The sequence below is a fragment of the Dunckerocampus dactyliophorus genome, chromosome 4 (genome assembly GCF_027744805.1).
Source record: "Dunckerocampus dactyliophorus isolate RoL2022-P2 chromosome 4, RoL_Ddac_1.1, whole genome shotgun sequence".
In the NCBI taxonomy this organism is placed as follows: Eukaryota; Metazoa; Chordata; class Actinopteri; order Syngnathiformes; family Syngnathidae; genus Dunckerocampus; species Dunckerocampus dactyliophorus.
This window is the reverse complement of record NC_072822.1, coordinates 31,787,782-31,811,356: the sequence shown is the minus strand read 5'-3', so window position 1 is coordinate 31,811,356 and position 23,575 is coordinate 31,787,782. Positions and strand designations below refer to the sequence as shown.

At 44.9% G+C, this 23,575-nt stretch overlaps 2 protein-coding genes across 3 annotated transcripts; both read right to left on the bottom strand.

The window, feature by feature from the left end:
• Positions 1–595: 595 nt before the first annotated feature.
• Positions 596–10,440, bottom strand: LOC129179450 (zinc finger protein 37-like). Its single transcript, XM_054772685.1, has 5 exons — positions 10,435–10,440; positions 10,225–10,370; positions 8,199–8,422; positions 3,887–4,144; positions 596–2,612 (listed from the first exon to the last, which is right to left on the bottom strand). The coding sequence occupies exons 1-5, from the start codon at positions 10,438–10,440 to the stop codon at positions 1,369–1,371; spliced, it is 1,878 nt and encodes a 625-aa protein (XP_054628660.1). The 3' UTR covers positions 596–1,368.
• LOC129179375 (gastrula zinc finger protein XlCGF57.1-like) lies at positions 10,155–21,889 on the bottom strand. 2 transcript variants are annotated; one of them, XM_054772569.1, is made up of 4 exons: positions 21,645–21,889; positions 20,506–20,727; positions 16,045–16,587; positions 10,155–10,516 (listed from the first exon to the last, which is right to left on the bottom strand). In XM_054772569.1, exons 1-4 carry the CDS (start codon positions 21,742–21,744, stop codon positions 10,509–10,511), a joined length of 873 nt encoding a protein of 290 aa, XP_054628544.1. In that variant the 5' UTR covers positions 21,745–21,889; the 3' UTR covers positions 10,155–10,508. The 2 variants fall into 2 exon arrangements, with proteins under 2 accessions (XP_054628544.1, XP_054628543.1); XM_054772568.1 differs by lacking the exon at positions 10,155–10,516 and having other exon boundaries at positions 13,182–16,587.
• Between the last annotated feature and the right edge of the window lie 1,686 nt (positions 21,890–23,575).

Sequence of the window (23,575 nt, the reverse complement as noted above, 5' to 3'; positions counted from 1 at the left end):
GTTTCCCCATTTGGCGGACGGTAGTGTCATCTGAAGTTGGTTGGATCTGATCAAGTTTGGATGTTGCTCTTCAAAATGAGGATTGTCGTGTAGATGTGATTTTATACCGAATGATGTGTTTGATTTGTTGATGGTGGAGGAATTCATCTCTCCCAACCCGGTGCTCCTGGATCGATGTGTGAAACGATATCAATGTGTTCTTTTCAGACAAGTGGAGAAGGTGAGTGATTCCCTTTTGGTGCCACATGGGTGTGTATTCACACAGTTATTGATGAATGAGTGATTTTTATCATTTGCCACCAGGCTGGCACTCACTTATTATTTCATTAACTGAGGTAAAAAGAGGGAGATCTGCAACAGGCGTGTTCTCGCATCAACTCTTTGAATCATTTCTTCTTTATGTTTGACTTGGAAAATAGATGCTCTGATATTTTTATGAACGACTCTTTCCACATGTTTTATTTCACTGCACAGTCCTTTCAGACTCAACTCACCTTTATGCTCCCGGGTGAGACGCACTGCGTACGCTAGCCTAACTTGCTCATCCAATCAGCAGTCGGTACGTCTCGATGCATTCACGGACTTGCAGTGAGTCAGATATTTCACATTCTTTTCAAAAATGCACATTTAGTCTACTTCCGCAGCGGTCGGTGAAGGGCCGCAACAAGGACACTAAAGAGCCACGTGCAGCTCCGGGGCTGCGGGTTGCTGACCCCTGGTCTAACGGATAATGTAGCTTGCGTGTCGCCTGTAATGTTTCAGTGTGTGTTTGAATGACACCTGCTTTGGTTCTCATCGGAGGCACAGGGAAAACAATCTGTATTGTAGTAGATGACTCACACGATACAAACCTTCTGCTACGTGGTGACTCACTTTGAATGGCTGGATCACATGTTGATCACGTGTAAATTGCCCTACATGGACGTCCCAGTCTTACACTACGACATAAAGTATTCCTAAAGATGTTGTTTCTCCCATATTTGTATGCACTCTACCGATGTGTTATTGTTGGATATGCTAACCAAATACACACCTATGCTTTTCAGTCCATTTTAATTCATTTGTGAAGACAAAAATGACATTTTTCTGGTAAAATATGGCTGTTTGAAAGATTTCTACACACCGGGATGCGTCCAGGCGGCATGTCACGTATTGAGTGCCTTCAGTGTTGGTGTAAACATCGCCCCCTCCCTCTGGTTTCGTCTTCTTTGCTTGCGAACTGAATGTTGTGAGGAGCAACGCCAACACTCTACCCCACTTCCAGACTGGCACGTTGGGAGCAAAACACGGTTCCTTTTCATTTTACGTGAGCAGGTGCTCGGCAGTACCGGCGGAATCGGGTCGGTGCCTACAAAAGTATGGTGCATATCAGTCCATAGACGACAACACCCTGGACTGCTCACCATGATTCACAGAGGACATCCTGTGTGTTCTCATGTGTCTGTGCAAAGAGGAAGTCAGAGCAAACGTGTGGCCACACACTGAGCAGCTCATGGGTTTGTCTTCTGCGTGTGTCCTCATATGGGATACCAGCTTTTCTTTTTTGGTGAACATTTGGCCGCAGTCTGAGCAACTGAAATAGGTTCCTCGTGAGTGTGTCCTCATGTGTCTCGCCATTGATGTCTGCTTAGAGAAAGTTTTATCACAACATGAGCAACTAAAAGGTCCGTCTACTGAGTGTGTTCTCATGTGTACCCGCAAGGTTGCCTTATGAGAGAAGCTTTTATCGCAACATGAGCAACTAAAAGGTCTTTCTCCCGTGTGGGTTCTCATATGCAATTTTAAAATATAGACACAAGAAAATGCATTGCCACAAAGTGTGCAACTGTATGGTCTTTCTCCTGTGTGTGTTCTCATATGACGTACCATATTGTCTTTTATAGTGAAGCTTTTATCGCAGAATGAGCAACTAAAAGGTTTTTCTCCCGTGTGCGTTCTCATGTGTGTCTTTAAAGACGATGGCTGCGAAAATGCATCGCCACAAACTGAGCAACTGAAAGGTCTTTCTCCTGTGTGTGTTCTCATGTGTTGCGTCATGTAACACTTTAAAAAGCTTTTAGCACAAACTGAGCAGGTGAAACGTTTTCTACCCGTCTTCTTTTCAGAGCATGCAGAGTGTCTGTTAGCCCTCGTGTCACCTTCACAGCCCGTTTTGCTGCTCCAACCTTGTTGGGTGTCGTCCCTGTCTTCATCCTCAGGAGAGTGTGACGTAGTGTCGTCACTATCTGATAGCGGAGCTAAGAGCTGGACTGCTCGTGATCCTCCACGGTGGTCTCCATCAGCTTCTGTTAGCATGTGTTGTTGTGAGCTGCCGCTCGGAGGCTCCGCCCCTCTGTTCTCCTCACTTGGACTGTGATGAAGCTGTGAGTCTTCACACTTCCCAGAGACACCAGTCAGTGGCAACTTGGTGAGATCAGCCTCCTCCTTCCTTAGAAGACGCTCTCCCTCCTGAGCGATCCAGAGTTCCTCCTCTTCTTCTTTCACGTTGGGGGATTGTGGCTCCTCTTCCTCTTTAACATGGGGGGGCTGTGGATCCTCCTGCTTCAAAGTGGAGATCACTCCCTGTGGCTGATGGGGACGTTCTTCTTGACAACCAATCAGCTGATAGACATCTGCGGGACAAGGACGAATGATTGTGGAAAATGATCATTGGTTTAACACGTTTGTATTCAAGTTAGCTAAGCTAACTAGCTCAAGTCAACTAGCAACAGACACGGGAGCAGAAGTGTAACCTCTTGCAGAATGTCTAACTTTGTATGGATCACTCATGTTGTCTCAAAGAAGACCATTAGAAACAAAAGACACCAGCTTCATCCTGAATGAGCATCTGACAAAACAACTCTGACACTGCCAAGAAAGCACACGACTTGAGGAAGCAGGGGAAAATTGAGGGCACCTGAAGCACCTTCAAGTTAAATGGAGGACCAGCAGCAAGAGTAACTGTTGTCAAAGACATCAAGGATCTGGATAACTATTAAAGAGCATATCATCTCCACAACTAGGAAAATACACACAACACAAACGGAAGCTGGTTACTTCAATAAATAAGGCATTTACCTACAGTACCTATCACCTATTTCATGTTCATCTGTTTAACACGCAACTTATTATATTCAACATACTATCATGCTTATGTCACATTTACTCCTGTAGTTACTATTTATTCTTCATTCCTTGTAATCATTTTAGCAGAGGTCGCCAACCCATCCATCGTGATCGACCAGTTCATCTCTGGGACTTCAACAGTCAATCGCTGGTGTAAATTCCCTACTTAAACATTTACGTTCAGTCAAGGCACTGTTCAGGGCGGACTTCATATTTGTTTTAACGCCAGGCTCCTTGCAGGCCAGGTTGGAGGTAGAGCTTGCAAGGTCGCCTAGTAAAATTAAATAATCTTATTTGGCGACAGCAGAAAGGACATTTCTGCGCAAATACAAATTGACGGCGTGGACGTTGACGGGGTGAACGAAAGCTCATTTCCGGGGATTCATAGTAGATGATAATACGGGCAGGAAACCTCACATTTATAATGTACAACGTGAAGTGTTAAGGAATACCTCAGCACTGAATAAAGCTACATTGGTGCTGGTCCAAACATCACTCTGTTGTTCTGTGGTGTCGCCACATCTAACTTATTGTGTGGAGATACGGGGAAATAACAAGAAAAGTACACTTCACTCGCTAAATGTGCTACAAAAAAAGACCAGTTGGGATCATCCGTGATGGAGAACAAAGAAACCGTTACCATAACCACAGGTGCACCGTCCAGACCTTGGGCTCCAAAAGGTGGGTGACTGCCGCTTTAGAGCTTTATATCTATTTTATTTCTATTATTTATTTACCTATTTATCAAACATTGTATTAGCAGTGATCTGGCTAGTCTCACTTGGACTGTGATGAAGCTCCGAGGACTCAGGTGGTTTGTCTTCATGGTCTTCGGTCTTCACAGAGACACCAGTCAGTGGCAACTTGGCGAGATCAGCCTCCTCCGGCGCGAGAAGACACCGACCCTCTTGAGTGGTCCATAGTTCCTCCTCTTCCTCTTTAATGTGGGGGGGCTGTGGATCTTCCAGCTTCAACGTGGAGCTCCCCCCCTGTGGCTGGGGGGGACGTTCTTCTTGATGACCGATTAGCTGCTGGACATCTGCGGGACACAAAGTACTTTTAGTCGTGCTGCCAAGAGATTGGAAAAAAACAGAGATTAATTGTGTGATCTGTAATTAATTGATCTAATTAGTGGGGGGGTTTTAATCTCACCTAAAAATTGCTAAAAAAGCCTTCACCTTGAGGTATTTTCATTTCTATTCCGGAGGCAGCTCAACAGATTGATCGTAAAAGTGGCTTTATAACGTCATTTATTGTTTTGAATAAAACTTCAACAGAGGAAGTCCGAGACATTTACACTCTGCTGTATTTCACACAAGTCCCAAGTGCTGCCTGCAATCTTTAGTTTCGAACCCCGGATTGGGGGGGGGGGGGGGGGGGGGAAATATTGCTGTGTTCTTTTGTCTCCAAATACAGCGGTGCCTTGGTTAACGTCATTCATCTGTTCCAGAAGGTCCAACTCAAACCAAAACAGACTCTAACCAAAGCTAATTTTCTCGTAGAAACTAAAGTAAATACAATTAATCCATTCCAGGCACCCAAAAATGTAAACACAAAAGACATTTTATCGACAATAATCATGGTTTTACATGCAGAAAACGATGCAAAAATAACTACAAATGAAAAATGGACAAGTGAACATTGAACAATACTTTTATCCAGTTGTGTGTGGAAAAAACCCACAAAAACCATCAATTAACAAAGTAACACAGTATAAACCCATCCTGCTGCAACCACAATTTGCTAAAACAAAAAATATATCAAACTAAACATCGACCAATAAACGTGTACCTTACCGTTTCATATAGAAAATGGAAAAAAAAAACGATGCTGGCGGCATTTTCGTTGCACCAAGTGTGCTGGCAAGGATGCCTTCTAACAGGGGCGAACATTACGTCGATCGCGAGCTACCGGTAGACCGCCAGCGTAGCTTGGTTCGATCGGGTAAACGTCACTTTGTAGATGCAATCGGTTCAACGCAAGTGCAGAACGCGTCCGCATCCGGTCGGCCCATTTTTCGGCATGCGTAATCTACGCCATCCGTCCATCTATTTCACCGCAGCAAACAACGTACGCCTCCCACCTCCACTCCCAAAAACGTGATTCAAATAGATATAAATGTTTTTTATTAAATCATATCCAAGTGGACAATTTATAAGGCCTCTTTTCTTTGTTCCATAAATGATGTTACATTTTTGTTTGCCACTGAAACACACAAAACACACACATCAGCATCAGCCGGGAAGATATGTTTGGATGGATGGTGGTTCTACATTTAGGAAAAAAAACTCCAGCTCCAGGTGTCAAACTCAAGGCCCGGGGGCCGGATTTGGCCCGCCATATCATTTTATGTGGCTCACGAAAGCCTTGAAATAATGCATGTGAAAAGGACACTTCTTTTAATAATATTTAAAAAATATTTGAATATATATTATTATTTTGTTATTAATATTACTTTTGTCTTTACTTTGTTAAGCTTTATTTTTCATGACTATACTTTTATACTATTGTAAAATTATATTTACATTATTGTATTTTTATATGTATGCTATATTTTTTATGAAAAAATATAAAAAAATATAATTTTTTATGAACTTTATATAAATATATTTAAATAAGTACAAATTTCCATCCATCCATCCATTTTCTATACCGCTTCATCCTCATTAGGGTCGCGGGGGCATGCTGGAGCCTATCCCAGCTGACTTTGGGCGACAGGCGGGGTACACCCTGGAATGGTCGCCAGCCAATCGCAGGGCACATGTAGACAAACAACCATTCACACTCACATTCACACCTATGGACAATTTAGAGTCACCACTTAACCTAACATGCATGTTTTTGGAATGTGGGAGGAAGCCGGAGTACCCGGAGAAAACCCACGCGCACACGAGGAGAACATGCAAACTCCACACAGAAATGCCCAGGGGAGAATCGACCCAGGTCTTCCCGATCTCCAGGCTGTTCCTGTATTGGCCAACGTGCTAACCACTAGACCACCGTGCGGCCCAAGTACAAATTTGAATATATAAAAATATTTTTACAATAATATAAAAAAATCAATATTTAAAACATATTTTTACCGTTATGTTTACTATAAATAATAAAATTATATATTAAAGTAAAAACAAAATTAATATTACTAACAAAAAAACTTAAATATATAAATTTTTTAAATTCAAATTCAATTCAAAAATTTAAATTCGGGTTAATGTTGTTTCCACTGAAATATCACTGCACCTTACGCGTTTTATTCTATTTATTTAAGCGTTACAGATAACCGGATATGACGTTGACGTCTGCGCTGCGTGTGTTGCGTAAGTTATTACGCAGCTCAGTCTTGGTGGACGTCATGCGACGACAGAAACATCCGCTTGCTAACCAAGTCTTTTAATAAGAGTCACTCATAAAATAGCCTCCCAACATATTACATATATTAAGTGTGGTTCTTGACCATTTATGTTCATATATTAAAAAACATAAAAGCCACAGCACGTGACGTCGCATAAGCTGTGTCGTAACAATTTGCAAAAGGAGGAAAGTCGTCCGCGCGCGTGCGCGGCACTGATTTCGTTCCGGGTACGTATTGCGTCTTGGCAACGAGCAGCAGTCTGATACTGGCCTCCAAATCCTTCAGTGGAAAGATGTCAGCAAGCCGAACGTTCTCTTTACACACCGCAGAGCCCCCGAATCATTATTCTCTTTACGCAATACGTTGTTTTGCTCTTCCCGTTTTTGCATGTTTGGATCTCATTTTATCGACAATAATCATGGTTTTACATGCAGAAAACGATGCAAAAATAACTACAAATTACAAAATGGACTCTTTCGACTTGAACTCAGCTGCCTTCGCCAAGCTAACGATCCTGGCGGGTCTTTGTTGGACTTGCTCGGCATGGTCGGCTAACTTCTCATCAACTCCCTTTTCAGGGTTTAAGAAAAAAGACGTCGTTGCAAACGTCAGCTCGCTCACCGCCATCTGCAGTTGGGTTTTTTTTCGTTGATGAATTGCTGGGAGTCGGTGGCGCTGGTCTTCCACCTTCTCTTGGACTGGACGTCGCCATGTTAGCTTAGCAGTGGTCCATCTTCTATCACGTCCTCAGTCTTCACGTCAGATAGCACTCCGATGCTCCTCACTCAACCCCCGCTTGGCGGTCTTTTACAAAAGACGAATCGTTGAGGTATTCGTTGCTGTATTTGCTGTTAATCTATGTAACTGTTGTATCGTGCAGTTTAAACTTCTATCGGAAAGCCACAGACGGCCTCCTCCTCCTTCTTCTGTTAATTCTTTCTTCTTTTGTTTATGGCGGGTCGCAACCAACGTTTAGGTGCATACCGCCACCTAGTGCACCGGAGTGCGTATCCTTAGAGCTTAGTACTTCCGGTTGGTCTCTGACTTACTGAGGGGAGAAAAGAAAAACCTCAAGTATTAACACACTATCGCATTAGAACCTGCTTCCATTCTTTCGTGTTGTCTGTTTTTCCTAAGAGTCCCTTTAAATTCCAGCCCCTACCGATATTGTTTCTCATCACATTCTCTGCTACCTCACGTGTTACCTACTAAATACAGTGTGCCCCAGGCCGTGAATACACCTCCTCCTCTCTCTGACATTTCCCTTGATAGTCCTCCACCTTAGCTGATGTTGTATAAGTGTCTCCCTTTCCTTCCGGAATCCCACCGTTTCTGCCAGGACACCCTGTTGTTTATTGGCGGGTGGCAGACGGGCGCCCTCTACAGGCGGATCCTCGCGCCCACATGAGCATTTCTGAGTTCCAAGAATATTTTAACTTTGGTTTTGTGTCAGTTGTCCTTTTTGTTGCTCACTCCAGACTGGAGAGTGTTTAGTCCCAGCTCCACCTTCCTCTGCGTGTTTTTGTTGTTTCCTGAACCCTTCTTCCTTTATTGTGGACTCTCTTAGTAGCAACCTTTTCTGAAATCCCTACTTGAACAATTTGCACATGGGAGAACAGCGCCCCCCATCTGCAACCGGGCGTCACATAGAAGCAAGCCAGCGGTATAAAAACATTGTAGTAGAGGTACAGGTTATCGCTCGTCCGCTCACGTGGACTGTGATGAAGCTGTGAGGACTCACGTGCTTTCTCTTCACGCTCTTCGGTCTTCACAGAGACACCGGTCAGCGGCAACTTGCTGCGATCAGCCTCCTCCCGCCTTTGAAGACCCTCATGAATGATCCAGAGCTCCTCCTCTTCCTGGGGGTCTTCCAGCTTCAAAGCGGCGCTCCCCCCCGTAGAGGACGTTCTTCTTGATGACCGATTAGCTGCTGGACGTCTGCGGGACAAAGTACTTTTAGTCGAGCTGTCAAGAGATAGAAAAAAATTGAGAGATTAATAGTGGGGGTGGGGGGAGGGTGACTGTATATCGCACATCGTGTTGTCTGACGTTTACGATCCGAAATGTGTGTACTACAAATCGGAGTGCTGTCCACATGAACACCTGAAAGTAGCAAAAAGGTAAACCAACTAGCTGTAGGCTAGCGGCTACCGATCGCGATGTGCAGATCAATACTGAAATATGCTCGAAAACCAATTCCCAGGTCAAAATACCGATTAGCGATGTTACGAGATGTGCCGAGGCTTCGAAGCGGGTGTCGAGTAATGGAGGGGGCGTTTCCGCAAAGCGCGTATCTCGGCCCGCTTCATTTAGGGGAGGAGCTGAAAATGATGACGTCTGAAGCTTCGCTGCCCGGCTGTACCACGTGACTGCTTCGGGCAGCGGTTCAGATTTCGGTGCGAGGTTTGAAGGCAACACAAACCCCTCAGGCTCCGTTCAAAATGTGGCTTTTCGATGAGGAGTTGCAGTCATTTAGAGGTCATAGAGTTTGGATAGCATTTATCTACTTTGGAGATAGTTTGGAGAGAGATAGTTTGAAGATTTAGGAGAGTCAGGAGAGACTAGGTCAGAGGATGGAGCCAGTGAGGAAGAGGAGGAGTTCCCCTGTGTGGGAACACCTGGATTTGATAACTCCTAAAAAGGGAAGCTAAATGTAACATTATTCCTGACACACGAGGTTTGTTTACGGACAGCAGTATTTTCTATCTGTTTTATATTTTTTCAAAGGTGAAATGTTTGCGTTCAAAGCAGTTGGGGTCCAATCACAACACCTCATCCATGCTGAGGCACTACTGTGCCTTGCATGAGAAGAACTGGAGCTTCACCCAGCCAAGGTAAATCATTCCAGGCTATCAGCATTTTTCCATATTGACTGTTGTTTATCGTGTAAATAAAGATGCCTAACATGAACTTCATTCATTCTCTTTTAACCAGCCAGCAGAAAACAAGAGCTGGATGAAGCCCTCGTCTGCCCTCCAGTATTGAAGATGATGTTGGATTCAGGACATTCGTGTCCAAATTGGATCCAAGCTGTCACTAATAAGGTGACATGTGTGGTCACTGATGGGGTTCCCAATATGGTTGCCTGTGTGAGAGAGCTGAAGCTTCGGCACCATATTTGCATCGCGCACACACTCGACCTGCTTGTCTGCCTGCTTTAAAGGTTGGAGAGACAGACAGGACGCCACGAGCAGGAAGACATACACACACAGAGTGGCTCTCATGAGTCACATATCGTACTTTTATTCCAGCATGTATAAGAGCACAGACGACGGAAATCGCGGTAGGTCATCAGTCACCACAACAGTCTCAGTCATGGTGCACTACTAAAACCATCACGCAGCAACGCAGCAGATAGACTAGAACAGACAAGACACTACCGCTATTTGTGCAGGACAATAACCAACAACTATGTAGCTCAAACATGTAAAGAGCGTTTGCACCAAAACAGTGCCGCAAAGCACGCTGGGAAACAGGAAGTGCTACAATACTTTATTATCTCCAAGCGAAAGGAACTAAATGATTGAGATAAAGGCTTGAGAAGTACTTTTCCTTCCGCCTAAATGCGCGTGAGTGCGTAATTGGGGAAGCCAAGCGGTACTATCTGGAGAAGTTGGCGGAGCTGCCACACCTGGAATCAGGAAAGCACACACAGCGGCTGTCTTGGGCGCGAGTTAAAAAAAGGTCAAAACTCGTTCATGTGATCTCATTGTTTATATTAAACACAGAAAGTGTGTTGAATTGTAAAATACAACATGTAAACATACCTTGAGCGTGTAGCACAGTGGAAGTCGTGCAAAGCTCCGGTTGTTGCTGTCGCTCGTTCTTCTCTCTTGTTCGAGAAACTTCCTCCTCGCCCGACGCCATCCTTCTTTCTAACAGCCCAGAAATTTCGTCCGCGGTCGCAAATTGTCTGTTTTTTAAATCGACAATTTCAAGCGTTTGACTGTTTTTCAATAAGACTACTTTGTCGTCACCGCCATCTGCTTCGGGTCGTCTGTCCGCTCTTCTTCTTTGGTTTTTCAGCAGCTACTCGGTGCATTACCGCCGCCTATTGGACTGGAGCATGGAACGGAAAAATGCAAATGTATTACAAAGTGTCTAAAAATGCCAATTTAAGGTTCACCAGAATGTTCTGTATACAGTACAACTCAACTACAAGAGGTTAAAATATGGTCACCCTTCCCATTGCTGGTGGAACCCGCACGTTCACACTGCCCGCTCCCGTACTCGAGTTCGTAGTGAGACACGAGAGCGCTGACCGCACGGCCAAAAGCCCGTACTGTCGACCGCGCGTTCAGCCAGCTCTTTTTAAGTTATTTTATTATTATTATTATTATTTTTATTAACGTACACTTGCATAGCCTCCGTTACACTAGAATGTAAAAGTCAATAAATATCCAATGTTAGAGTTCAACAAACAGCAAAATGTTTCAGATATATTTGCTGATTTGGCTTATCGGGTTCCCCTTGATCAGACGTTCATGCCAAAGAGAGGGCAAAAATGGATTATGTTTTAAAACACTTGAAAGGTAAAAACCTTTGTTGCTGGATCCTCAACTGAAGAAAACACGATTGTGTAATAGATTACATTTTGGCTGAAAGGACTCAAATCACTCGCCCAAAGTCAGCTGGGATAGGCTCCAGCATGCCCCCGCGACCCTAATGAGGAAGAAGCGGTATAGAAAATGGATGGATGGATGGATGGACTCAAATCACTCTGTTACCCGGAATGTTATCCAGGAATGATTTCAAAGTAACCAGGATTCGATTCTCCGTTGGGCATTTCTGAGTGGAGTTTGCATGTTCTCCCCTTGTGTGTGGGGATTTTCTCCGGGTACTCCGGTTTCCTCCCACATTCCAAAAACATGGATGTTAGGTTCATTGGTGACTCTAAATTGTCCATAGGTATGAATGTGAGTGTGAATGATTGTCTATACAGACCCTTTCCAAAAAATTAGAATATCATGGAAAAGTTGTTTAATTTCCATAATTCCATTCAAAAAGTTAAACTTTCATAGATTATAGATTCAGGGCCCACAATTTAAACGATTTCAAGTATTTATTTGTTTATTTTTACATAATTTGGGCTTCCAACTCATGACGTAAACCCACAAAAACAGTAATTCAAAAAATTAGAATACTGTGAAGAAATCAGCCCAAATTGTGCAGGGCATGAATGTTTTAAACTGAGTGTCACACACTAATCATCTACTAACCTCAAATCACCTGCACAGGCTTCCCCAGGTGTCATTAAATTGCTTCAGTTTGGTTCAATATGGGGAAGACTGCAGACATGCCAACTGGTCAGAAGACCATCATTGATACCCTCCATAGGTTGGGTAAGCCACAAAAGTTCATAGCTAAGGAGGCTGGTTGTTCACAGAGTGCTGTGTCCAAGCATATCAATGGAAAGTCTAGAGGAAGGGCAAAATGTGGCAGGAGAAGATGCACAGCAAAAGAGATGACCGTGGGCTTCAGCGGATTATCAAACAGGGAAGATTCAAGAATCTGGCAGAGATCCAGAAAGAGTGGAATGAGGCGGGAGTCACAGCTTCAAAAACCACTACATTCAGACGCATCCGGGAGATGGGCTACCACTGTCGGGTTCCTCGGGTCAAGCCACTTCTGAACCTGAGCCAACGTAGGAAGCGTCTCCACTGGACCAAGGAGAAGAAGGACTGGACTGTTGGCCAGTGGTCCAAGGTCCTCTTTTCCGATGAAAGTAAAGTGTGCCTTTTATTTGGGAATCAAGGTCCAAGGGTTTGGAGGAAGACGGGGGAGGAACAGAACCCAAGCTGCCTGAGGTCCAGTGTGAAATATCCACAGTCCGTCATGATTTGGGGTGCAATGTCCGGTGCAGGTGTTGGTAAACTCTGCTTTCTTAAATCCAAGGTCACCGCAACAGTCTACCAGAGTGTTTTAGAGGACTTCATGACTCCTTCTGCTGAGGATCTGTATGGAGATGCAGATTTCATCTTCCAGCAGGACCTGGCCCCTGCCCATACCGCCAGAAGCACCAAAACCTGGTTTGATGCCCATGCCATCACAGTGCTTGACTGGCCAGCCAACTCACTGGATCTAAACCGCATTGAGAATCTATGGGGTATTCTCCAGAGGAAAATGAGGGGCACCAGACCCAACAACAAAGAAGAGCTGACAGCAAGCATCAAGGAAATCTGGGCTTCCATAACTCCCAGGCAATGCCACAGGCTGATTGCGTCAATGCCACGTGGCATCGAGGCAGTGATTAAGGCAAAGGGATTCCCAACCAAGTATTGAAGACTGACATATCGTTTTGAAAGTACCATATTTTTACTGATTTGATGTGATCCTAATTTCTTTCTTTTTTTTTCCTGCAAAAACTGAGAAGTAAATGGTGATTTCTTCACAGTATTCAAATTATTTGAATTCCTGTTTTCGTGGGTTTAATGAGCTGGAAGCCCAAATTACATAAAAATAAACAAATAAACACTTGAAATCGTTTAAATTGTGGGCCCTTGGAAAGGGTCTATATGTGCCCTGCCATTGGCTGGCGACCAGTCCAGGGTGTACCCCGCCAGTCGCCTGAGTTCAGCTGGGACAGGCTCCACCCTAATGAGGAGAAGCGGTGTAGAAAATGGATGGATTTCAAAGTATTTCACCACTGAAGAACCTTTCAACACACACACACACACACACACACACACACACACACACACACAAACAAAGGAAGAGACACTGACTGTTAAATATGTCCTAAAAAATATATAATTTCAAAAACAGAACAGGGGTTCAATGACTGCACTTCACAAAGTCATTTTACAGACATTCCTTGAAATCAATTCCTTGAAAGCATTTTGTGATGGAACTTGTCGACATCAAGCATCGATGGAATTTTCGGCTCTTTATAGAGAGGTGCTTCTTTTGACTCAGCTCACTAAAAGACCCGGCTCCTTCGATTTTGTTGTTGTTGTCTAAATCAGTGGTCCCCAACCTTTTTCGACCCACGGACCGGCATGTGTTCCCACAAATCTCCCGCGGACCAGGGGGGAGTTCGTACCTGATAGCCATCTCATGAATCTTATTTATGATGTGTAAAACTAAGACACGAACAACATCAAATTAAAGGCACAAAAGGAATGCAGGCCCACTGTCCACCAGTACAAGCCTGGGGTTTCTTTTCCAGAGAGATTATTACATGGCTGTTTGACATGTGTGCTAAAAGGCAGAGCACTAGCATGAATTAACTGGAGACAAATGTGCACATTAGCACTCATTAAGTCATCCAAACTTACCTTTATGGATTCCCATGCAGTATCAGCATTTGACACCAAATATGAGGTGAAAAAAAGGGGAAAAAGTAACATAACATAAAGCACCAGGAAATAGGAGAAACTAACAAACAAAAGGTTATCTTAATACTACGTCTTTAGGCCACCTGTTCGGCCGTGATATCAACTTTCTTGACAGGGCCGTTTCGAAAAATAGGGCCATTCAATGGGTCACGCCGACCGTGGTTGCGGCTATGGTCAATTAGCCGTTTGCTTAATGCTGTCTTTGTCAATTTTTGTCAAGAAACGTGACCCCAAATACATCCTTCCATCCAGGCATACATTGAAAACAATGTTGAAATCCAGACACACTGAGACCAAAGAGCAAGTGTAAATGGCCAACGCTGTCACCAATAACCATGCATGCTTGCTTGATGTGGTATTTTACAATTGGCCACCAGGTGTCGCTGTGGGGAGATGTTGCCACGTTCCAAAAAATCGACTCCTTTTCTGAATCAATTGTTCCGAATGAGTCTACCGTTTCAATGTTCCGTTTCTGCCATCCCTGTAAATGAAAGGATGAAATACAACATGTATGCTGTGCACGCTCTGTTTCTCTTTGATGTCTGGCCTCTTTTGCAAAAGAAATTAATTCTTTATTTCAGGCACTCTTTTCCCAAGAAACCATTTTTTTTCCCACAACAACGGCAACGGATTCAAATTTCTTACCATTGCTAGGATGTACAAGTTAAAAGATATCCAATGTTAGACTTCAACAAACAATGACTACTCATGAGCTCCTTCCCTTACATTCAAGCAAGTGTTGATGGTTAAAATCACCCGCTTCAGTGACCTGCAGTGTCTCGGCCGTCCACGGCACGAGTTTGACACCCCTGGCTCATTAGGTGCCAAAAAGCGAAAAGGAAAGTCTCTGACATGCTACAGTATCCTCAACTGATGTAAGATGAAATTACATTTTGGCTTGAATGACGTCACTGTGTCACAGTTACCTGGAATGACGTACTGCAAGATTTCACTGCTCAAGAACTTTGACAGTTGATCAACACATACACAAAGGAAGAGACACCGACAGCTGTTAAATATGTCATTCAAAAAAATCTAATTAATTGTACACACTTTCATAAATTCAGTGAGAGTACATTTCAAAAACCTCAAGGCTGAACTGCCCAGAGCAGGAGGAGGTGCAGAGAGTTATCAACACTGCTCAGAAAATCACTGGCTGCTCTCCGCCCTCCCTGGACGACATATAATATCAGTCGATAGAAGACAACACCCCGGACCGCTCGCCACGATTCACAGAGGACATCCTGTGTGTTCTCATGTGTCTGTACAAAGAGGAAGTCAGAGCAAACGTATGGCCACACACTGAGCAGCTAATGGGTTTGTCTTCTGCGTGTGTCCTCATGTGGGATATTAAATGTACTTTTTTGGTGAAGATTTGGCCGCAGTCTGAACAACTAAAATGGGTTTCTCCCGAGTGTGTTCTCATGTGGGACCGCAGGTGTGCCTTTTGAGCGAAGCTTTTATCGCAATGTGAGCAGCTGAATGGTTTTTCTCCTGTGTGGCTTCTCATATGTGTGTTTAAATATGAGACCCGAGAAAACGCATCGCCACAAATGGCACAACTGAAAGGTCTTTCTCCTGTGTGTGTTCTCACATGATTCACCATGTCTACTTTTTTAGTGAAGCTTTTATCACAGTGTGGGCAACTAAAGGGTTTTTCTCCAGTATGTGTTCTCATGTGAGAAAGCCTGTTGGACTTCTGAGAGAATCCTTGACCACAAACGGAGCAACTGAATGGTTTTTCCCCTCTGTGCGTTTTCATGTGCGAGCGCATATTTGACTTCTGAGCAAATCCTTGACCACAAACTGAGCAAGTAAAAGGTTTTTCTCCCGTGTGTGTCCTCCTGTGTGATACCATGTTTACTTTTTTCGAGAAGCTTTTATCACAGTCTGGACAACTAAAAGGTTTTTCTGCCTCGTGTGTTCTCATGTGTTTTTTGAAAGACGATGCATGTGAAAACGCATCACCACAAACTGCACAACTGAAAGGTCTGTCTCCTGCGTGTTTTCTCATATGAATGACCATAGTTACTGTCCTAGTGAAGCGTTTACCACAGAATGAGCAACTGAAAGGTTTTTCTCCTGTGTGCGTTCTCATGTGCGTTACCATATTTGACTTCTGAGAGAATCCTTGAGCGCAAACAGTGCAACTAAAAGGTTTTTCTCCCGTGTGTGTTCTCATGTGTTGTGTCAAATAGCTCTTATAAAAAAAACTTTTAGCACAAACTGAGCAGGTAAAATGGTTTCTACCTGCCTTCTTTTTCGAGTGTTTGTCGTCAGTCCCCATATCACCTTCACAGTCTGGATCGCTGCTCAAAGCTTCTCGGGTGTCGTCCCCATCTTCATCCTCAGGAGAGTGTGACGTAATGTCGTCACTATCTGATAGCGGAGCTAAGAGGCTGCGTGCTGGTGATCCTCCACAGTGGTCTCCATCAGCTTCTGTTGTCATGCGCTGTGGTGAGCTGCTGCTTGGAGGCTCCGCCCCTGTGTTCTCCTCACTTGGACTGTGATGAAGCTGTGAGGACTCGGGTGGTTGGTCTTCACGATCTTCGGTCTTCACGGTGATAACGGTCAGTGGCAGATTGGCGAGATCAGCCTCCTCCCGTCCTAGAAAACGCTCTCCCTCCCGAGTGACCCAGAGTTCCTCCTCCTCCTCTTTCATGTTGTGGGACTGTGGCTCCTCCTCTTCCTTTTTAATGTGGGGGGGCTGTGGATCCTCCTGCTTCAAAGTGGAGCTCCCACTCTGCGACTGATGGGGATGCTCCTCCTGAGGATCAATCAGCTGCCAGGCGTCTGCAGGACAAGGAGGAATGATTGTGGAATAGGATCACTGTAATAGGATCGTCTGTATTCAAGTTAGCTAAGCTCAAGTCAATTAGCACACACGCGAGATGGAAACACAAGTGCAGCCTCTTGGTTAGGCCTGCCCATTACGTCGATGGCGACTGAAGGTAGTGTGGCTTGATCGCTGGCGTTAGCCACGTAGATGCCACGTGACATCAGTCAGCAGGCTTTAAGCACCCCTGCTGATTGGCTGTTGCAGTATGGATGAAACCAACAGGGCAAAGGGGAAGAAGCCACTAAGAAATGGGATGCCTCTTGATTCTCATGACGTCATCACCCTTCACCGCTTTCTGGCTGTGACATTGGCAGATGAGATCATGAAATGTTTCATAATAAATCTTTCCTACCATCAAGTAAGGCGCATACATTATTTCAAAACCTTTTTTTAAAACATTCCGTGCTGTCCACATGTGGCCATGATGTTGACATCTTTTATTTAGCTCACCTCCTGATCATCCATACAATCCAATAAATCTCACCGTGAGGACTTTCGGCGGACCAGCGTGACTGTCGTTCACAGCGATGTGTTGCGTTACACGAGTGACGAGGTAGCGGACAAAAAAGTTCACTGTACAGTTCAGCAGGCTGGAGACTGGTTTTAAAAATACAACTTACCATCAACAGGCTGATGTGGTCGCTATCTCATCATTTAGGAAAACACAGCAGAAGTAAAAAAAAAAAAAAAAAAAAAAAAATTCACAATATGGCCAATATTGATGTGGAGCAGCAAAGGGTTGAATGTCCAATCAAACATGAGTGATGTGACTGCAAAAATCAATAATTATCTTGGTTACTTCCATTGATATGCTTCATTCCATCTCCGCTCTGCCGCTGGACTGGCGTATCCGAGTAAACTCCGCCAACTCTTTCATTTCAAGTCTGGTCCCCGACCGCACTCGGTTCCGGGGCTGCACGCTTCTTAGCACCTGCCCCTCAGCCCTCCATTTGAGGGGAGCCGGGACACCACTTGATTCTTGTGAATGCGCAAAACCTCGGGGTAAGGGCTAAGACAGGGGTCGGCAACCTTTACCAACCGAAGGGACGTTTTGATCAAAGAAGTGAAAACACTGGGAGCTGCAAAAAACAGTGCATGTAGCATTTTTTTGTATTACCGTATTTTCACGACCATAAGGCGCACTTAAAAGTCTTAAATTTTGTCCAAAATGGACGGGGTGTCTTATCATGCGGCATGCCTTATGTGTGCACCGAGTTCCAAAATCTGTAAGTGTTGCTGTGTGACTTTGATGAGCGCTCCGCTCGTCTGACTGGGAGTGTCTCCTGCCGACACGCTGCTTATGTAGAGGAAATGTGGACATGACTGAGGACAGCATGCGGATGTGAAAGAGGACACCAAAGGCACGGCCATGGTAGGTATATAAGTATATTTTATGAAACGGCGCCATCTATCCATCTGGCGCAGCAACATCCAGCGGATTACAAGGAAAAGCTGGCCATCTTCCGCTCCTACTGCAGTAAAAACATTGCCGACAAACACATCCAGCCCAACTACATCGCCAACATGGACGATGTGCCGCTCACTTTCGACATCACGGTGAACCACACTGTAGAGAAGAAGGGGACCAGCACGGTAGCGATACACACAACGGGGCACGAGAAGTCGGCTTTACTGTTGTGCTTGGTTGCCATGGTAATGGACAGAAACTGCCACCTAGGGTGATTTTTAAGAGGAAGACGCTTGCTAAAGAAAAGTTTCCAGCCGGAATCATCGTTAAGACCAATTAAAAGGGCTGGAAGGACGAGGAGAAAATGGCTGAGAGACGTGTACGGAAAGAGACCGGATGTTTTTTTCCATGCGTCACCGTCCCTGTTGATCTGTGACTCCATGCGCGCCCATCTCACAGCCGCTGTGAAAAACCAAGTGCAGCAAATGAACTCAGAGCTTGCCATCATTCCCGGAGGCTTGACGAAGGAACGCCAACCGCTGGACATCGGTGTAAACAGGGCGTTTAAAGTCAAGTTGCGAGCGGCGTGGGAGTGATGGATGACAGATGGCGAACACAGCTTCACTAAGACTGGGAGGCAGCGCCGTGCGAGTTATGCCACAATTTGTGAATGGATTGTGGATGCTTGGGCTAATGTGTGTGCTTGCACTGTTTTTCGTGTTTTCGCAAAAGCCGGCATCATTTCTGAGGAGCCGCATGGCAACAAGAATGACTCTTGACAATGACGAGAGGGAACCTGGTGTGTTTGATGGAGAACTTGCCCCGCTGTTCATTTGGGATACAGAAGATGAGGACTTTGATGGATTTGTGGATGAGGATTGGTCAAAAATAACATGAGTACATTGTTAAATACTTCAATAAAGTACAACCAAACTCAGTTTTGCTCCCGCTGCCTTCATAAAAACATACGATAGCATGCATGCTAGCATATTGTAGCATCGCTGGGAGCACTTCCTGTTCCCCAGCGTGCTTTGCGGTACTGTTTTGGTGCAAACGCTCTTAAAGTCACATGTTTGAGCTACATAGTTGTTAGTTATTGTTCTGCAAAAATAGCGGTAGTGTCTTGTCTGATTTTGCATTGCTGTGATGTTTTTAGTTGTGCACCACGACTGAGACTGTTGTGTTGAGTGATGACCGTCCTGATTTGAAGCGGGTTTGATAAACCGAATGAGAGTTCTGGTCGTAATCTGTCCAAAGAAATAAAGCACTCTCGCTTCCTAACGGACTCCTGAGCGACACAGTATGTTTTAGCGTGTATGCATGCTAGCATATGTTAATAATACGGTCCCGCCCTTGAGACCATATACCTCACCGTGATTGGTTCGTTCATCTCCGCACACGACAAGTGTCATTCATATCAAAGTTGCGTGCCACACGAATATTAATTTTTCATATTAAGACGGGGGCCGCAAACTATCGTCCCGGGGGCCGCGAGTCTGAGACCCCTGGCGTAGGCTGCATACGCTACCACTCATGGATTTGTGACTTGCTAATGCATTAATAAAGTTGATAGAAAATCAAAAAAAGTTGGTTCCATTCCCAGTGTCACAGTGCCCTCTACTGGTAGAGCTGCAAACTTACCTGCAAATACAATAACAGCCTCCATCTTCATTCGCCAAGAAGACAGTTCTGTCTCACCGTATGTTGACGTATTTTGACTTGTACGTAACTTACAAATAACGTGTGTGAACGGGCGTCAAAGATCGCATAACTTATTGCCCGCGGATGCGGGCGTATTAATCATACGTTGACATATGTCTAAATGTTTTGTGCATGCACAAAATTTTTGGACGACTTGGACGTACTATGACGTATGCCGGCGTGCTCTTAACTTATACAAAACTTACCCATAACTTATTGGACATACGCCAGCCTATTGGCCAATTTTTTCATACGTTGGCGTAAGCTGGCTAAATCGTCAAGGTGTGACAGGCGTTGGGCATAAATTGTGAACACCGGCAACACGCTACGCATTCGTTGATATAAGTTGCCTATAAGTTATAGAAACGTTCTATATAAGTTACTAATACGTCATGTTTACGTCGACGTTGTTATGAATACGCTATGTATACGCCCAAAATTTAACCAAAAAAAAAAGTCGGCAGTTCAACGTATGCCATCAAAATGATCACGTCAGGCATGCGCTGGCTAAATCGTCAAGGTGTGACAGGGCCCTTAGCAACAACCTTTTCAAAAATCCCTATTTTGATGTGCGTGCCTGAACAGCACACGCCTGCCACATTTTCGCTCCGACTTGACACGTCTTTTAGCCACAAATAACGCTTGCTAGCCCCCCCCATCCGTTTGAGCCCGTGACAACGGCAACCGGACGTGACGTCACGTGCAACCCAGCGATATAAAACCAGAGTAGAGGTACGGGTTATCCGGCTCTGTGAGGACTCACCTGGTTTGTCGTCGTGCTCTTCTGTCTTCACGGAGACACCGGTCAGCGGCAACTTGCTGAGATCAGCCTCCTCCCGCCTTTGAAGACCCTCATGAGTGATGCAGAGTTCCTCATCTTCCCCTTTAATATGGGGGGGCTGGGGATCCTCCCGCCTCCAAGTGGGCGCCCCACCCAGCGGCTGAGGGGGACTTTCTTCTCGACGACCAATCGGTTGCCGGACGTCTGCAGGACACAAAATATTCACGGCAATGTTGAGCTACATCATCTGCAAGCTACATCATCTTGGAAGCAGACGTCGACCGACGTACACGCGTAGAGCAGAAACCATTTTAAGGGAAAACAGACTGCTAGCAAGACGTGTTGGGATGGAAGGCATTTCTGTGATTAGCATAAAACTGTAGCTGCTGGTACGCCGACAAATCCATCCTGTAGTCAGTTTGCATTCAAATATCACAACATTTTTGTTTGGTTTATTGCATCTCTATTTGCAAATGATTAGACCACTCCTGTTTCTTAGCCTGCTGCGACTAAATGCTACGTTTGGACAAATACGACTCTCAATTTGGCTACGAAGACCGAACAAGATGCTTGTTTGCTGCCAGCATTTTTTTCCCCGAGGAAACGGAGCACAAGTCTTCCCAATGAGAGCGCACATTGGAAGTGCCGTGGCTGTTTCTGTTAACGGAAGTAGCGCTAGCTGGTTCATGCTAACTCTTTTTCTCTGGTCAGAACGCACAGAAAAGGGAAAGAAATGTGTTCATGTCTCACGTACGGATTGTGGATGATGGGCACCATTGCAAAAAAGTGCATTTTCCTTTGGTCTTCCCCTTTTCTGTGCGTTCTACAGAGAGAAAAACAGTAAACACGAGGACGCACAATGCACGTCATGGGACACATCTACTTTGGCAATAATTATGTGACTTAAACAATTGGGCACTTGTACAGTTGGAGCATTTAGATGACGTGGGATGAGGAAGACAACAAAAAGAGGAGCTGACTCGGGAGCCAGTTGAACCCAAACTACGGCGCTGCTCGGGCGCAAGTAAAAAAAAAATCAAAACTCGTGCATGCGGTCTCATCGACTGCTTATATTAAACACAGGACGTGTTTGAATGATGAAATACAACATGTAAACATACCTTGAGCGTGTAGCACAATGTAAGTCGTGCAAAGCTCCGGTTGTTGCTGTCGCTCGTTCTTCTCTCTTGCTCGAGAAACTTCCTCCTCGCCCGACGCCATCCTTCTTTCAAACAGCCCAGAAATGTTGCCAACAGTCGCAATTTGTCTCTTTTATGAATTATCTCATGCGTTTCACGTTTTCCCCATTCCTTCGCCATTCGCCTCGTGACCCAAACCGACTCGCACAGAAAATACGATCCGTACTGCGCATGTGCACAACGCGTCTACATCCGGTCGGCTGCTCGTCGACCCCACTGATCTGTACTTAAAGAATCTGGATGCGCCAGACGTCGCAAGCGCCCGTGCAAGCCGCTAAAGCCAGAGAGGCCATCTTACCACTCATCTCGTACGTAGCAGACTACATTCGCACAATTTCTACCATTGCTAGCATGTAAGAGCTAGAAGCAGAGTTGAACAAACAATTACTGCAAACAATTACAACATGTTTTGGTACTAAAATGGGCTTATTCGGTGCAGATAAATGCTTCATGAATTTAAAAACCTTTCAAGTAAAGGTTACAAGCTTTGTGGTTGTATCCTCAGCTGAGGCAAGCATGCCCGTGTTGGGCTAAGTGACGTCACTGTGTCACAGGTGTTGTGCCGAGTTTGGCATCCATGCCGAGATCTGCATGCAGGTCGCGGGAGCGCGCACGCTCAGCTGAAAACCACACCGTGCTATTCTTAAAGGCACAGTACTTCATGATAACGAAGCGATGGTACGTTTTGTCAGCTTTATGGGTAACTATACAGCACCCAAAGCACGAATTTCTTGGCTTTATATTTGTTAGATATGTGGAAGCATTTGATTCAAGCATATCTAGAAACGCGGTGGGAGGAGCAGGTTAGACATTCACAATGTAACTGTGGCACTTTGTTACACAGTTGTCCCTCGATTTATTTGTTTCTGCATAACAAATGACAAATTACCAAGCTCATTCATTTATAGAAAAGAGGGGCATGCATGCAGTATTCGGTAGGGAGGATTTTGGAGCTGCCGAAAATTGCATGCACCCCTGGTTGGTCAAATACGACTCCTAAATGTGTGTAATTCACACGATGTGCTTCAAAGACACCCATCTCTCACATGGACTGCATCATTTCATCTAAAAATGTCCCAAACAAGAAGTAGAGGGTGCATGCAATTCTCGGCAGGACGGATTTTGGAGCTGCCGAAAATTGCATGCACCCCTCGTTGGTCAAATACGACTCCTAAATGTGTGTAATTCACACAATGTGCTTCAAAGACACACATCTCTCACGTAGTTGGCGTCATTTCATCTAAAAATGTCCCAAACAAGAAATAGGGGGTGCATGCAATTCTCGGCAGGACGGATTTTGAACCTGCCGAAAATTGCATCCACCCCTGGTTGGTCATATACGACTCCTAAATGTGTGTAATTCACACGATGTGCTTCAAAGACATCCATCTCTCACGTAGTTGGCGTCATTTCTTCTAAAAATGTCTCAAACAAGAAGTAGGGGGTGCATGCAATTCTCGGCAGGACGGATTTTGGAGCTGCCGAAAATTGCATGCACCCCTGGTTGGTCAAATACGACTCCTAAATGTGCGTAATTCACACGATGTGCTTCAAAGACACCCATCTCTCACATGGACTGCATCATTTCATCTAAAAATGTCCCAAACAAGAAGTAGAGGGTGCATGCAATTCTCGGCAGGACGGATTTTGGAGCTGCCGAAAATTGCATGCACCCCTGGTTGGTCAAATACGACTCCTAAATGTGTGTAATTCACACGATGTGCTTCAAAGACACCCACCTCTCACGTAGTTGGCGTCATTTCTTCTAAAAATGTCCCAAACAAGAAGTAGGGGGTGCATGCAATTCTCGGCAGAACGGATTTTGGAGCTGCCGAAAATTGCATCCACCCCTG